This window comes from Protopterus annectens, chromosome 3.part1 (genome assembly GCF_019279795.1).
Source record: "Protopterus annectens isolate FY-2018-M chromosome 3.part1, PAN1.0, whole genome shotgun sequence".
Classification (NCBI taxonomy): domain Eukaryota; kingdom Metazoa; phylum Chordata; order Ceratodontiformes; family Protopteridae; genus Protopterus; species Protopterus annectens.
In genome coordinates, this window is record NC_056732.1 from 1,822,082,347 (window position 1) to 1,822,097,355 (window position 15,009).

Here is a 15,009-nt window from a genome sequence, read left to right on the forward strand (position 1 = left end):
CCACGCACCCATCATACACACCAGTTAAACATGTCCACGCACCCATCATACACACCAGTTAAACATGTCCACGCACCCATCATACACACCAGTTAAACATGTCCACGCACCCATCATACACACCAGTTAAACATGTCCACGCACCCATCATACACACCAGTTAAACATGTCCACATACCCATCATACACACCAGTTAAACATGCCCACGCACCCATCATACACACCAGTTAAACATGTCCACACACCCATCATACACACCAGTTAAATATGTCCACGCACCCATCATACACACCAGTTAAACATGTCCACGCACCCATCATACACACCAGTTAAATATGTCCACGCACCCATCATACACACCAGTTAAACATGTCCACGCACCCATCATACACACCAGTTAAACATGTCCACGCACCCATCATACACACCAGTTAAACATGCCCACGCACCCATCATACACACCAGTTAAACATGCCCACGCACCCATCATACACACCAGTTAAACATGTCCATGCACCCATCATACACACCAGTTAAACATGTCCACGCACCCATCATACACACCACTTAAACATGCCCACGCACCCATCATACACACCAGTTAAACATGTCCACGCACCCATCATACACACTAAACATGTCCACGCACCCATCATACACACCAGTTAAACATGTCCACGCACCCATCATACACACTAGTTAAACATGTCCACGCACCCATCATACACACCAGTTAAACATGTCCACATACCCATCATGAATGTCTTCAATATGCAAACTTAAATACTGAATGGCATAGTGAAACTACTTATTAATCTACCTATACATTTTATAATCAGTGACAGCCTTCTACACTTAGCAGTTAGGTTAGATTGTCAGGCTTATGACCTAATTACTTTCACATCACTTCATTGCTTTAACTCATTTTTACATTTTCTCCTTCCTGTATATTTATCAAAATTACTCTTGAAGTTAATCACTGACATCTCCTTATAAAGTGCAGTTAATTCCACAATCTTATATGGCACTGTGTAATGTATCTGTCACCTATTTATTTATTTTTAGCACCTTTATTGATTTATCAGTTATGACATAGGCAAACGTACATATATAAAATAAAATAAATAGTATTAATACGTCCCTATCTACAAACATTATACTTCGCATATGTTGATTCTTTTGTAAACCTATAATCAATCCATCATTACTTAAATTGCTCAATTTCTTCCTTGCCTTAAACCTCACTCCTCCTACAAAACATTATTCTGCATGCATTGTTCCCACAATTGTTATTTTTTCTATGCAGTATGCGCTTACACTTTTCTGAAGATCTCACCCACTTCGTTTTTAATTGTTAAAATATTCAATACTTTAAATACAGTTGGTTTAGACTTGGATTTCCATTTTCTAGTATTTTTGTAAGGCAGACATCAGAATTGAACCTAACAAGACAAGAACTTATTACATCTAGGCAATTCAGATCTTGTTTCAGAGTTCAAAAGAAACATACATACATAAATTAATGAATTTCCTTAGTTACACTCATTTGCTTACCCAGTATTCCTGACAGTGTACTCTGCAGGGAAATTTTGACGTCTGCCAAATCATTACAGTCCCAAAACATATGTTCCCAGTTACTTCTTTCTTTCCCATCATACCTCCAGTTACACTGCAGTGACTATGAAAGAGTGGCAAACCACTTTGCAGTTAAGCTATGACAAAGAGCAAATAGCTATCTCAAGGATAAAATTTAAAGGGGGAATATTCCAAGGTGATAATTTGTCTTGCCCTTAACCCATTAAGCTGTTTACGTAACAGCTTAGGGCAACCTTACAGTTTAACTCACAGAAACCAACGTTGTTTAAAAACATATCATTTAATTTCTGTGGATGATTTAAAATTGTTCATCAGATCAGGAGCTGAAAGTACAATAATAAATAGTTAAAAAAAATGTATTCAGGTGATATAAGAATGACATTTGTTATTGATAAATGTATAAAAGCATAATTTTAAAAAAGGAAAGCTGCAGCACCAAGAAAAAATGTCAAACTGGGACAGGAATGTGTGACAAAGAAATTTCCGTAGGAGGGTATATCAATATTTGGGAAAAGATGAAGGATAAACCATAAAACATGAAGAAATAAGAATAAAGTTCCATATGGAATAATACAGAAGACTAAAGCTAATAGTGAAACCTAAACTGACTTTTAGGAATAAAGCCTGAACTGTAAATCAATTTGCTCTTTCTGTTCTATCTTCCAGCGTGACTGCCTGGCCCCAAAAAGTATTAAATCAACTGGATCTACTGCTTCATGCTTATCAAATGTATCAAATGATATATAAAAATAGTGTATTCTAAGATTGTTATATTCTTTCCTCCGAAGGAATAGGCCTCCTTGACACTGATACAAGTACAGATATGCAGTCATAGAATTGCATACAAATCTACTTATCTCACCAGATCCAAACAAAGTGAAAGTTTTAAAGCATGAACAGAAGTTAATAGTTTAGGATGACATATTTACTTCGTTTAGCAGAAGCATTTCTTAATAAAGTAAGAATGGACTTCAAACCAGAGGAATGACAAAAATCGGACAGTAACTGAATTAAAAAAAACAGAATATAAAGAAAAGGATCAGAAGAGAGGGAAAGAAAATTGGAAAGTGCATAAATGTAGAGGCAAATATAAAAAACTTGTGAAACAACCTCATGTTGACCAATATTTGATGCAGGAATGGTTAAGAAGAGGTAAACTAAACTAAAAGATAAAAGGCTAATAATGCAGCCCAAGATAGTGGGCTTCATACACACTGGTTTACAAAGTCCACTGCAAAGTGGGAGATACTGACATATGCAGGCTCTGTAAAACAGAACTGGAGACAGTTACACATCTTGTTGCTGGGTGCAACACACTCATGGTTAAGGAATCTGTATACTGAAAGGCACAATAATACGACAAGACTGTTGAACTGGGGATTGTGCAAACACTACAATATAGAAATAGCTAAGCAGTATTGGAAATATGAACCACAAAGCATTATGGACAAGAACGATGTTTATACCACATGACAACACCCATTACCAACAGTCCAAAAACAGATGCAAGAAAACCAAATATAGCAGTTCAAGAAAACAGACATAAGTAGTGTTGATCACTGAAATTGCTACACCCAGTGATTACAGGGTCTTCCATATAGAGAGGCACAGAGTTTTATAACACCAGGATTTGCAGGCAGAAACTGGAGCAAAGTGGAAGAAAGAAACCCAGACAGTTCTGGTAGTAGTAGGAGTAACAGGTATAATAAAAAAATGTACAATTATACTTAAACATGCTACCAATGCATGCAATCCCATATGAAATGCAAGTGGAGTCAATTTTGAGCATACTGCAGGTGCCTGAGAAAAGCACGCTTAACTAACAAAAACTGAAACAATGTTAAATTTATGAACTCTAACCCTACCCTGACTTAGGAATGGGGTCCATTCCCATAAAGGTATGTAAAAAAAACGAAACATTTGGAGAACGTATGACAACACAACTAACGAAAGCAGGAATTATGAAAAATGCATAAAATGCAAAATTATGCAAAAGTTACTCAGGTGAAGTACATAAGGTTTCCACCAGTCCCACTATCAGTGGGACATAAGTTTTGGGGTTCTCAATCCAGTCACCTGTAGTACAAAGTCCAGCTTTCCCCAAGTCACAAAGGATCACCATAAAAACTGTACAGTGATTCATTTACATCACCAACCTGGAACTGCAGGGAGAGTTGCTCCCTATTAGGTCCATCTGCTCATAACCATGCAGCAACTGGCTGTAGTCTGTAGACAAGGTGGTACTTACACAAGGAAATGCCCTACAAAGCCCCATGGCTATAGAAGCACTTGTTTCTACAGCCTTGGAGGAAATTATCTGAAGTTATTTTAATACCAGTGAGGAGCCAGCCAGCCAGCCAGTGAAGAGGCAAACAAGCCAGCTATCCATCCAGCCCACCAGGCCCAGAAGGAAGACATCCAGCCAGCCCACAGGCCCAGAAGGAAGACATCCAGCCAGTCCACAGGCCCAGAAAGAAGCCAAACTACAAGGAAAGCAGCCCATAAGGAAAGCAACCCACCAGCCTACAACATAGACAGCCCACAAGGAAGACAGACCACCAGCCCAGGAGATAGGCAGCCCACCAACCCAGAAGGACACCAGCTAGCCCACAAGCCAGCCCTGAAGAAAGCCTACCAGCTAGCCAGCAGCTAATTAAGCACTGTGGTGGTCTTATTCTGCACTGTAGTGGTAGGTACAACAGTTTTTCAGTGCTAACATTTTTAAAACTCAATTTATTATGTTGTGTTCATGAGGTAAACTGGGTGCATTGGGCATTGCAAATAGATTTTATAGTGACTGTTTTGGGTACAACATGCAAGCGGTAATTATTAATGGCCAAAGTATGTCATATACATTTTTTCTGTGTTTAGAGGTACAAAAGCATGTTGCGTATGGATTTTACATACATTGTGGCCGTTTCATACAGTTTTTAAGAATTTTTTTACCAGTGTTAATGGCTTTGGAATGTTACACTACTAAAAGCCTAAGTTCATCAGTTTTTCCTGTACAATGTAGTAAGCAAGTATAAAATAATGTACTGGAATATTAGAATGTCTGTAATGTGTACATAAGTGTTTTCCAGTGAGGCTTATCATTTTTACTGTTATAGGTGTAACACTTTAAATTGTTATGAATGGGATTTTAGTATGCTTTTTCTATATAACATCATACTGTCATTGACCACTCCCCTACCCATGACCACACCCACATATGTATTGGCTATTGTAAAGGTGTCAACACTAGAAGTACACTTAGTAAATACCAAACAGAGTCCTAGCAGTAAGAGGACACATTTGTAATGCATGTGTAATACAGCAACTGCTGGCCAGGCTCTGAATAGGGTTGCCACCTTTTCAAATGCGCTAAGTGGGACATGTTCTGTAGAAATGTCAGATTTTCCAGGATGAAACATACCTACAGCCGTGCATAGTACAGAACTTTACTTTTTTGCACAAATAAAAGCTTATTCTAGTAACATTTGAATTGCTTATGCTACTTCAGCTACTTCACATTCCATATAGAAGTCTCATATATAAAATAACTGTTTTATGCAACTATTAAAGAAAACTTAGGAAATATTTTTGTCCTGAAATCTCAGGACATTTGCTATTTTTTGATTTTTTTCGCAGGACACAACTGCCTAAAGAGGGACTGTCCCTCGCAAAGTGGGACAGGTGGTAACCCTAGCTCTGAACATTATGGGAGAAGATAGGCATGCATCTGTCTAACCTACAAAATATCTTAGGGGCAATGGAATAGAAGGGTAATACGCAGTCTTCAGGCAGAAACAGGTACTGAAGGAACAGCTGTTTAAGTGTGTATATCAAAGTGACCACTAAGGTCACAAAATGGCAATCTTAATTTATATTTTTAAATTGTGAATACAACCCAGCATGAAAAACATAAACAAAATATTAGAAATTCTAGCTATAGGTAGATTTAAATTGGAATCCTCTAATAACTAAAAAATTGGGTAGCCCAGAGTCATCTTATATGTTCTAAATAACTAGTTGTTCAGTAGAGCAATTGTTAACTGATTGCTTACACTAAAAAATAATACTAAGAAATCACATAGATGTGCATCTTGGTTTACAAAGAAATGAAAAGCATTACCAATTGAGATAATTTGTTTTAAATGTCCTAGAAAGTGGCACATAGCTAAGTGATATGTATGTTATGCCTGCAAAAACATAAACAGTAGCTAACCTGTTGTTGGGTAAATCACACTTGAAATGGTAAGTACCAACACAGTGGAAGTGGCTTTCTCCCATTCTGCTACTGTTAAGCTTATCAGATGTACTGTAATTGTGGAAACAAAGGAATTACAATGATTTGTGGCATTTATATCACGTTATCGAAAGATGAAAATAGCGAACACTATTTCATCGAACCTAAAATATCTAAACCACATAATATTGAACATTCAGAACAGCATATTTTTTCCTTGGGAAAAAATTTGCTATTCCGAAACACATACACACAACACAAGCACACCTAAAAAACATCAATACACACACACACACACACACACACACACACACACACTTATAATCCTACAACTAACCCTACACTAAACTATACATACACTACTATCTATCCACTTACTTTAACCCATACCCTAACTCTAAGGTCCGTCACTATCGCATACTCACCTAACCTGTGCCCTAACCCTAACTCACTTAACCCACCCCCTAACCCTAACTCACCTAACCCGTGCCCTAACCCTAACTCACTTAACCCGCCCCTAACCCTAATTCACCTAACCCTAGGTCACCTAACCCGCGCTCTAATCCTAACAACCACACAATTGCACACTAACCTGAACCCGACCCGTAAATTTCCACCACAGTGCTGAAAATAGCGAAGCCACAGAACCGGCCAACTGAATTCTTTCCCTAGGAAAGAATTCAGTGTTCTGCAGCTTCGCTATTTTTAGCGTTCGCTCAAAACAGGTCGATATTAGAACATTCAAAGTTCTAGAACTTCGATGTTCTGATATAGATACGATTTGTGCACATGTACAGGGGCAAGAGAAAATACCCCATAACCCGAATGGAAATGCAAACTCTTCTATGCAAAGATCTTCCATCCAGTTACCTCAATGCCTAACTTAATCCGTGAATTATATTTGCAAATCTTGAGTGACACAAATGCTGTATGAAAACACTAAGCATGTTTCACTTAATCACAAAACACTGTATCAGCAAAGTAGGCTCTACCATGATAGTTTTCTTGCAGTGTTTGCCCAGCAGTTAATCTGGATGTTCTATATTTTTTGATCAATCCTGAGTCAATGAAATTTTATTTAACATTTTGGACTGCACCCAACTAATGATACAATACTTTGCCAAGACCTTCCACAACTTGAAATTGTGAGAGGAACAGTATGTCAAATAAACACTTCCATACTCCTCCAGTGTTCTGTGAATGGCCTAAATATTCAAAAGCTGTTTAACAGTTATCAAACATCCAATATGCCAGTGTAATACATTCAGATCTTAGCACTTTCATATTAACAAATAAATAAATTATATTTATATGTATTACACCGGCGTATTGAATGTTTAATAACTGTTAAACAGCTTTTGAATACTGAGACCATTCACGGAATGCTGGAGCAGTAAGGAAGTGTTTATTTGTTTTAAGGGAAACCATTTACACTATGACAATTTACAACCAAACAATAAGCTGGAACTACATAGCCTTAAAAGCTATAGTGTTGGAAACCTCAGAGGCACTAAGATTCACATCCGAGTAGAAAGTATGCACAAATCTCATACAGAGTCTTGCCAAAATACACCATCAGAAAAGGCCACTAGTCTGTGTACAGACAGAGAATGGCAAAAAAGTTAATTATATACCACAAAAAACTCTCAGAATCAGAATGATTAAAGAAGTCAGTACAAAAAAATGATTTAGAGATGCTTGTTGTAGAGGCTCAGGAGGGAACCGATGAATGCTATGATGAAGACAGATATAGATGGGAAGCTAAAACTAGCCAAACATCATCTCAGATATGCTCTGCTATACAGACGACTAAACAGATACAGAAGTAGGACTCTATGGCTGCATATAGGGAAAATGCCTCACCACATCTCCCAAGGTGTTCACCATATGCATGGTGGTAATGGCAGCCTGGCCTAGGTTGCAGGGATTCCAGATGTTTCTGAACTGGATGATTTGTTCTTCACTGCTTCATTGAAAACGTCTCTTCTTAAGGCTCAAGACTCCTTACTCCAGTTCTATACATGTCCTTAGGCATTACTGTGAATCAATAAAAGCCCAGCCTGGAACATGTACGTGTTGGAATTTATAGGCTGCCATTTGGATGCAGTCTTTCAGTTAGCTAGTCTCTTGTTACCTGAATAACTTTACTTCGCTGGCAGGCTTCCAACATTTTTTCAGGTCCCCAAACCACCAGCTGCTGTGGTTCTATGGCTTCTTGGCATATAGCAACTTCTGTCTGTCTTTTTCTATCTAGTTCCTTCATATGAGGGTATTGCAGTGGACTCTAGTAGCTTAGGAGGTCTTATCTTGCACATCCTATGGATTTTCCAGTTTCCCTGATGACCATTTGTTACCTCCAAATTCTTTGGTGGTTGGACACACAACTGGTCAGTACAGCGTGACCTTTCATACTTTCCCACATCCCCAGGCCACAGTCACTACAGACGTTTCCCTTCTGGGGTGGGGGGAGGCATTTTGCATGGAAAACAGTCAAGGGACCTGGTCGAGCTTCAAGGTCAAACTTCACATCAACGTCTTGGAGGTGAGAACAGTCCTTCTGGCAGAGCAGGCCTTCTCTCCAAGGGTGTGACAGCCACTCAAACAGACAACGCGTCTGTGGTTTGGTACTTAAACAAACAAGGGGAACACTCTCCCACCCCCATGTTGAGATGCCATGAAGGCTTGGCAATGGGTGATATCCTCTCAGTGGTTTCCGAATGCAATGCACATCCCACAGAAATATAACATTCTAGGGGACAGTTTGTGCAGGAACATTCTCCAGCCTCATGAATGGTCCCTGAACCCAAAGGTAGCAGCTCAAATTTTCAGCTGCTGGGGCACCCCCTCCTGCTATCTTTTTGCCATCCCATCCAAAACGAAGTGCAGCAGTTTTTTTTTGCCCAATTCCACCTGAGGGACAGCTATTCAGGGATGCTTTCCTGTAATCTTGGCTCTTCTTGGATCTCCTGTACATCTATCCTCAGATGCCCTTGATAATCAAGTTTCTTCAGAAGGTAGCCCACTGCACAGCCTAATTGCCCCATTGTGGCTTCAACAAGTATGGTTTCCCTTTCTCTGGCCTAACCTATCCCTGTCCCTGGGTGCTAAATCTGCTCCCAGGTCTGATCTCCCAACCAAGGGATGCCTCTGCCCAGTCTCTGTTCCCTCAACTTAATGCATGGCTTCTCCAATTCCTGTGATGGACAGGAATCCCAAGCTTTCTAAAAGAGTGATACATATTCTATTCTTTCTTCTTCCCAGAAGCCCTCCCACTAGTAAAGTATATGCAAACAAGTGGAAAAATTTATCGGGCCTCAAAAGCCTAGATTCTTCTTTGGTCCCTTTGGATGCTAGCATAGACTTTTGGCTGGTCTTTTTCATTCTGGTTTGAGATATTCTACCATTAAGGTGCAACTGGCTGCCATTTCCAATTCGATGGTCCTCCTTTTGAACCTTCAGCTATGATATCTCTAAAGTTGTTTTCATGATGGACTCTTTTTCTTGTGACTGTTACATCTGCCAGAAGAGTATCTGAGCTGCAAGCACTATCTACTGTTCCCCCTTACTTAATTTTTTATAAGGCCAAGCTCATCTTGAAGTCTACTTTGAACTAGCCGATTCACTTATCAGTCTTCTTTCCAAATTTCACTAAAAAGGAAGAGTATTTGCTTCATTGTTCAGATGTACATAGTCAACTTAGATTTTATTTGGATGCAACTATAAGTTTAAGAAAATCTGACCAACATTTTCTTTCCTCTTTTAAGTTGAGACTCATAGAAGCCTGTGTCCAAAATGACCCTATCCAAATGGCTGTCCAACTATGTCTCCTTTGTGAATTCCTTGAAGTGAATATCCTTACTTACAAAGCCAAGATGTCATTCAACTAGAGCAGTGGCTACATTGACTGCCTTTTTCTCACAGGCTTCACTACCAGGTCTAGTGCTCATACCTTTGTCTCACATTACAAACTGATGTTCAGTCTAGGTCAAGATCTTCATTTAGTCGCACCAATTTGTGGAAATGTTCTCTAATAGGGACTCCCATGGGTTATTTCTGGCTGGAGGCTCTGCCCCACAGGTTGAAGCCAGATGGAAAAGACAACATCACATATGAAAGTTATGCACTTAACAGAATGATAAAACCGTGCCGTCTTCTTCCGACCAATTCAACCGTCCCTCCCTCAGTGGTTAGCTGAGTACTCCTTACTGGTCTGGCAGCTGGGCTATATGAGCCACCCTGCAAGGGTCCTTGTCTGTTGTATATGAGCCACCCTGCAAGGGTCTTTGTCTGTAGTACATGAGCCACCCTGCAAAGGTCCTTGTCTGTTGTATATGAGCCACCCTGCAAGGGTCCTTGTTTGTTGTATATGAGCCACCCTGCAAGGGTCCTTGTCTGTTGTATATGAGCCACCCTGCAAGGGTCCTTGTCTGTTGTATATGAGCCACCCTGCAAGGGTCCTTGTCTGTTGTATATGAGCCACCCTGCAAGGGTCCTTGTCTGTTGTATATGAGCCACCCTGCAAGGGTCTTTGTATGTTGTATATGAGCCACCCTGCAAGGGTCTTTGTCTGTTGTATATGAGCCACCCTGCAAGGGTCCTTGTCTGTTGTATATGAGCCACCCTGCAAGGGTCCTTGTCTGTTGTATATGAGCCACCCTGCAAGGGTCCTTGTATGTTGTATATGAGCCACCCTGCAAGGGTCTTTGTATGTTGTATATGAGCCACCCTGCAAGGGTCCTTGTCTGTTGTATATGAGCCACCCTGCAAGGGTCCTTGTCTGTTGTACATGAGCCACCGTGCAAGGGTCTTTGTCTGTTGTATATGAGCCACCCTGCAAGGGTCCTTTTCTGTTGTATATGAGCCACCCTGCAAGGGTCTTTGTATGTTGTATATGAGCCACCCTGCAAGGGTCCTTGTATGTTGTATATGAGCCATACTCCAAGGGTCCTTGTCTGTTGTATATGAGCCACCCTGCAAGGGTCTTTGTCTGTTGTATATGAGCCATCCTGCAAGGGTCTTTGTCTGCCATTTTGTGATCCATCTTGTGACGTAAGGGTTTATGCCCAGGCTGGTGAGCTTATCAATAATACCTGAATGGGGAATGGTGTCAAATTCTTTAGCAAGGTCAAGGTAAACTGTGTGTACCTCATTTCCCTTATCTATAGCCTGAGTAACTGTCTCAAAGAAATCCACCAGGTTCAGGAGGCATGATCTGCCCTTGACGAAGTCGAACTGTGTGGTTAATACATACATTTTATTTCTTTTAACAGGAAGAGTTAAGGATATCAGTGGACCATTACCAAACAGTCAGGCTAGTTCAGTATTCTAACAAAACTTTAAAGCCTATTGCTTAGCTGCAAAGTGGAGTGCCACTGTATCATAATCACTGATTATCAAAGATTGGATAAATAGATGCAAACAAATGGCTTAAGATCAGTCAAGTTTGCTACACTTTTGAGAAGGGAACAAAAGTATCTCTGAACTGCTTTAAATTTTCTTTACACATAACAGCAGTTTCAAAATTATAAAAGTAAATATAGCCTCAGATAATGATAGAGCTGATACGATTACCTTACCTACAGAAATCATGTTCTCATAGTTCTGTACCATCACCTCCCTGTGCAGCTCTTTCTCCTGGTCACCCAGTAGGTCCCACTCCTCTCTTGAAAATCCAACAGCAACATCTTCAAAACCTTCTGGCACCTGAAAACACAAATAATTGGTTTGCTTGTTACTTGTTGCACTGTACAGACAGTTAAATCTGAAATATTTAATGCAAAAAGTGAAATATCTGATTTGTATGCTGTACTCTAAAAAGCAATACACAGTTTGTATACGGCAATTTTATTTCATGAAGAAACAATTCTGTATGTGGTAAAATGTTTAGTTAAAACTGTAGTACAGTCAATAAAAACATAGTTTCAAGCGAACATTGCACAGTGAAAATATTATAGAATGTATAATAGTATAATGAAATGTTTATCAAAAGAATGTAAAGGCAGTAGCTTAAATATTAGAATAATGACAATATTAGATTAATAGGTCGTATGTTAATAGTGTATTTGTTGTAATGTTCATGATTAAAAATAATGTTATGCCACTGGCGCAACAGATAGCACACTTGCTTCTGATGCAAAGGGTGGATGGTTCTGTTCCCACAACAGGTGTACTGATTACTGACACTATGGTGCTTTTTCCCACTGTACTATGCCCTTATCAGACTAATCATAATTTCATAGGTTCATATTCTCTTCTGTATGTACCGGACCAGACATATGCAACAACTAGAGTGACCTTAGAATTTCCTTACAAAAAGAATACAAGGCATAACAAATCTGCCTTCTGCAGAGCCTTAAAACCCTTTCCCTTACTCAGTCTCGTGTAGACTGCTGAAGGGTGATCTATGCCAGGCTTACAAGGCATCTAAAAACCCCACTCTTATGAATCTCCTGCATACTCATAAGTTAAACAGTACCAGAATACAAGGTCTAAGGACCTGAACATGCTGGGGAGACAAATGTGTGTCCCAGATTCTGCCCCTCCTATGGAATAGGCTTCCCGTTCATGTGAAGCTGATTCACCTATTACCTAACCTATGAGCAACCTATCCTAGTGAATGGGGAATAGGAAATTTACAGTGGGCCTGGCACCCATGTCCCTTATGGACAGAGGTAGATTACAAATGCCTGGCCCTCAATGTCCTATTCGGATACAGGATGTCATTATTCTTTTGGTAAAACTTGGCTATGCTTAGAAATGCCTCCTGGGTCATTAGCTAAGCAACAATCTATAAAACTATGACTCTATAATATGTGAGATAATCATTGTCCTAGTTTGTCTAAATTGTTATATATTTACATATTTCTATACATATACACATTATAACAATGTATTAAACAGAATTCTTTAGTGTTTACAAGGTGCTACATTAATGAGACTAAACCTTTACAAATGCTACCAGAATTAGTTTTTCATAGGTGTGTACTAAACTAATGGCCTGGAGCCTTTACAAGCCTAGCTCATAGAAGTGCCTTGGCATCGTGTCACCCGACATTAGTCCTCAGTGCCTCTATCAAGTACAGCCATTGGAGTGATCCCCAGGGTGAACTTTCTATTACCTATCTACTTATCAAGATCTCTTGAAGAGGGTCAGTGAGGTGCTCTGCTTGACATGTATGGGAAGTGTATTCCAGAGCATGGGCAGTCTTTGGGTGACAAACCTGTCCCTCCAGCATGTTCTGTTGATTGTAGTAATGAGGTTGAGGTCTCTGGAGCGTGTGGTGCGGAGGGATTGGGATTTCTTTAGATGTAGCATTTCTAACAGAGCTGGGTCAGACATGGCTTTGTAAGTCAAGCAGAGATCGCCTCTAAGTAGGCGATATGAGACAGAGAATAGCTGGAGTCTTTTGAGTCTGTCCATGTAGGACATGTGTTTATTGCCTAGGATCCTCTTCGTAAGGTACTTCTGTGGCCTCTCCAGCTGTTGCAGGTGTCTAATGAGGTACATACCAAATGGGGCATTATACTCTATGATTGGTCTAATGAGGGAAGAGTAGAGAGAGACGATGACCTCTTTCTTCCTGGATGCAAAACCCTTGGTAATGAGATGTGCCACATAGAAGGACTTTCTGACCATTGTGACAATGTGGTGGTTGAAGGAGAGGTTGCTGTCAACCTGCTTCCCCAAATCTCTTATAATGCCGTCAGTGTTCAGTGGGCTCCCACTGATGTGATAATTAGTGGGAACTACTGAGCTTTTACCAAAGGGGATGATGACGCATTTTTTGGCATTAAGCCTAAGGCCATGGTTTTGACACAAGTCATTGGTCTCAGTGAGGCTTTTTGTAGGATGTCTGCATCACTTGGGGAGTTAATAATGGCTCCCAGCTTGCAGTCATCTGCAAACTTGGTCAGCCAGAGTCCCTTTGTGTTGCCCTGGACTTCTGAGAAGCAGATGCCAAACAAGAGGACCCAGGACCGATCCCTGTGGGACTCCACTCATGACTGGTCAGCAGTCTGACTTGGAGTTCGCTACTTTCACACTGTATGTTCTATCTGTGAGCCAGTTTGCAATCCACCTAGTGATATAGGGGTTGATGCCTAGTTTGGCAAGTTTATTAATAATTCCTGAGTGAGGATTGGTATCAGAGGCCTTGGCCAGATCAAGGTAGACTGTATGAACTGTCTTACCTTTATCAATAGCCCTGGTGACTGACTCAAAGAATTCAACCAGGTTGAGCAGGCATGATCTCCCTTTCATAAAGCCAAATTGTGTGGGGTCTAGAGTTTTGAGATTTCCTATATCTTTGTTAATCAGGTCCATGATGATGCATGCCATACCTTTACAATATCAGACTCATCAGGGTAATGGGGCGATAATTCCCAGGGTCTGTTGTTGCTCCCCATTTATGGAGAGGGATGACTGTAGCAGTGCACCATTCGGTAGGCACAAAGCCTGATGTGAGGCTGTAACCGAACAGGACACACAGATGTGCTGCCAATTCACTTTTTAATTCATGTAAAACACAGCCAGGGATATTATCAGGTCCCATGGAAGCTGTATTCTTGGCCTTGGACAATGCAGCTTTAACCTGTGCTGCAGTAATGCTGGGTACCTGGCATTCTTCCAGTATTGTGATTGGTCCTTTAGGGGGGAAGAGGGGTAACGTTGGCACTGAATCTATTGGCCAGTATATATGCAATGTCTGTGGCTCAGTATAGGAGGTACCATTGTGAAGTATCTCAGAGCAAATGTGAGTATTGCCATGGAAGTTATTGATACAGCTATAGAAGGCTTAGTGATTGTTTTTAATGTCTGCCACAATTCTGCCTTCAAAGCTGGCTTTAGAAGATTTGATGAGGGATCTCAACCTTTTTGTTGAGGCTAATAAGAGAGTTTTTCCAGTCTTGGGACTTCATCTTTTTCTGCAACAGTTTCTTCCTTCTGTTGTAGAGTTTATTAATGGCAGGGGATGACCAGATTGGCTTCCTTTTGTTGGAAGAGAGCATCTTGGTTCTGTTGGGTATGGTTAGTTCCATGCATTTATGTACATGTTTGTACAGTGCATTGGTGTATGATTTGGCAGTCATGCAGTTATTTTCCATTGGCATTGGTGCCGTGAAGTTAGCCACCTCTGTTTTTAGGAGTCCAAAGTCCATGTGGTGTGGTGCAGGTTTTGACCTT

At 40.4% G+C, this 15,009-nt stretch overlaps 1 protein-coding gene across 1 annotated transcript in view; it reads right to left on the reverse strand.

The window, feature by feature from the left end:
- LOC122798921 (zinc finger imprinted 3-like) overlaps nucleotides 1-15,009 on the reverse strand; it is a 144,602-nt gene that overhangs the window by 115,955 nt on the left and 13,638 nt on the right. Inside the window, exon 2 of the mRNA XM_044068011.1 lies at nucleotides 11,402-11,528. Coding sequence (XP_043923946.1) covers nucleotides 11,402-11,528 — 127 coding nt within the window. The remainder of the gene's footprint in view (nucleotides 1-11,401; nucleotides 11,529-15,009) is intronic.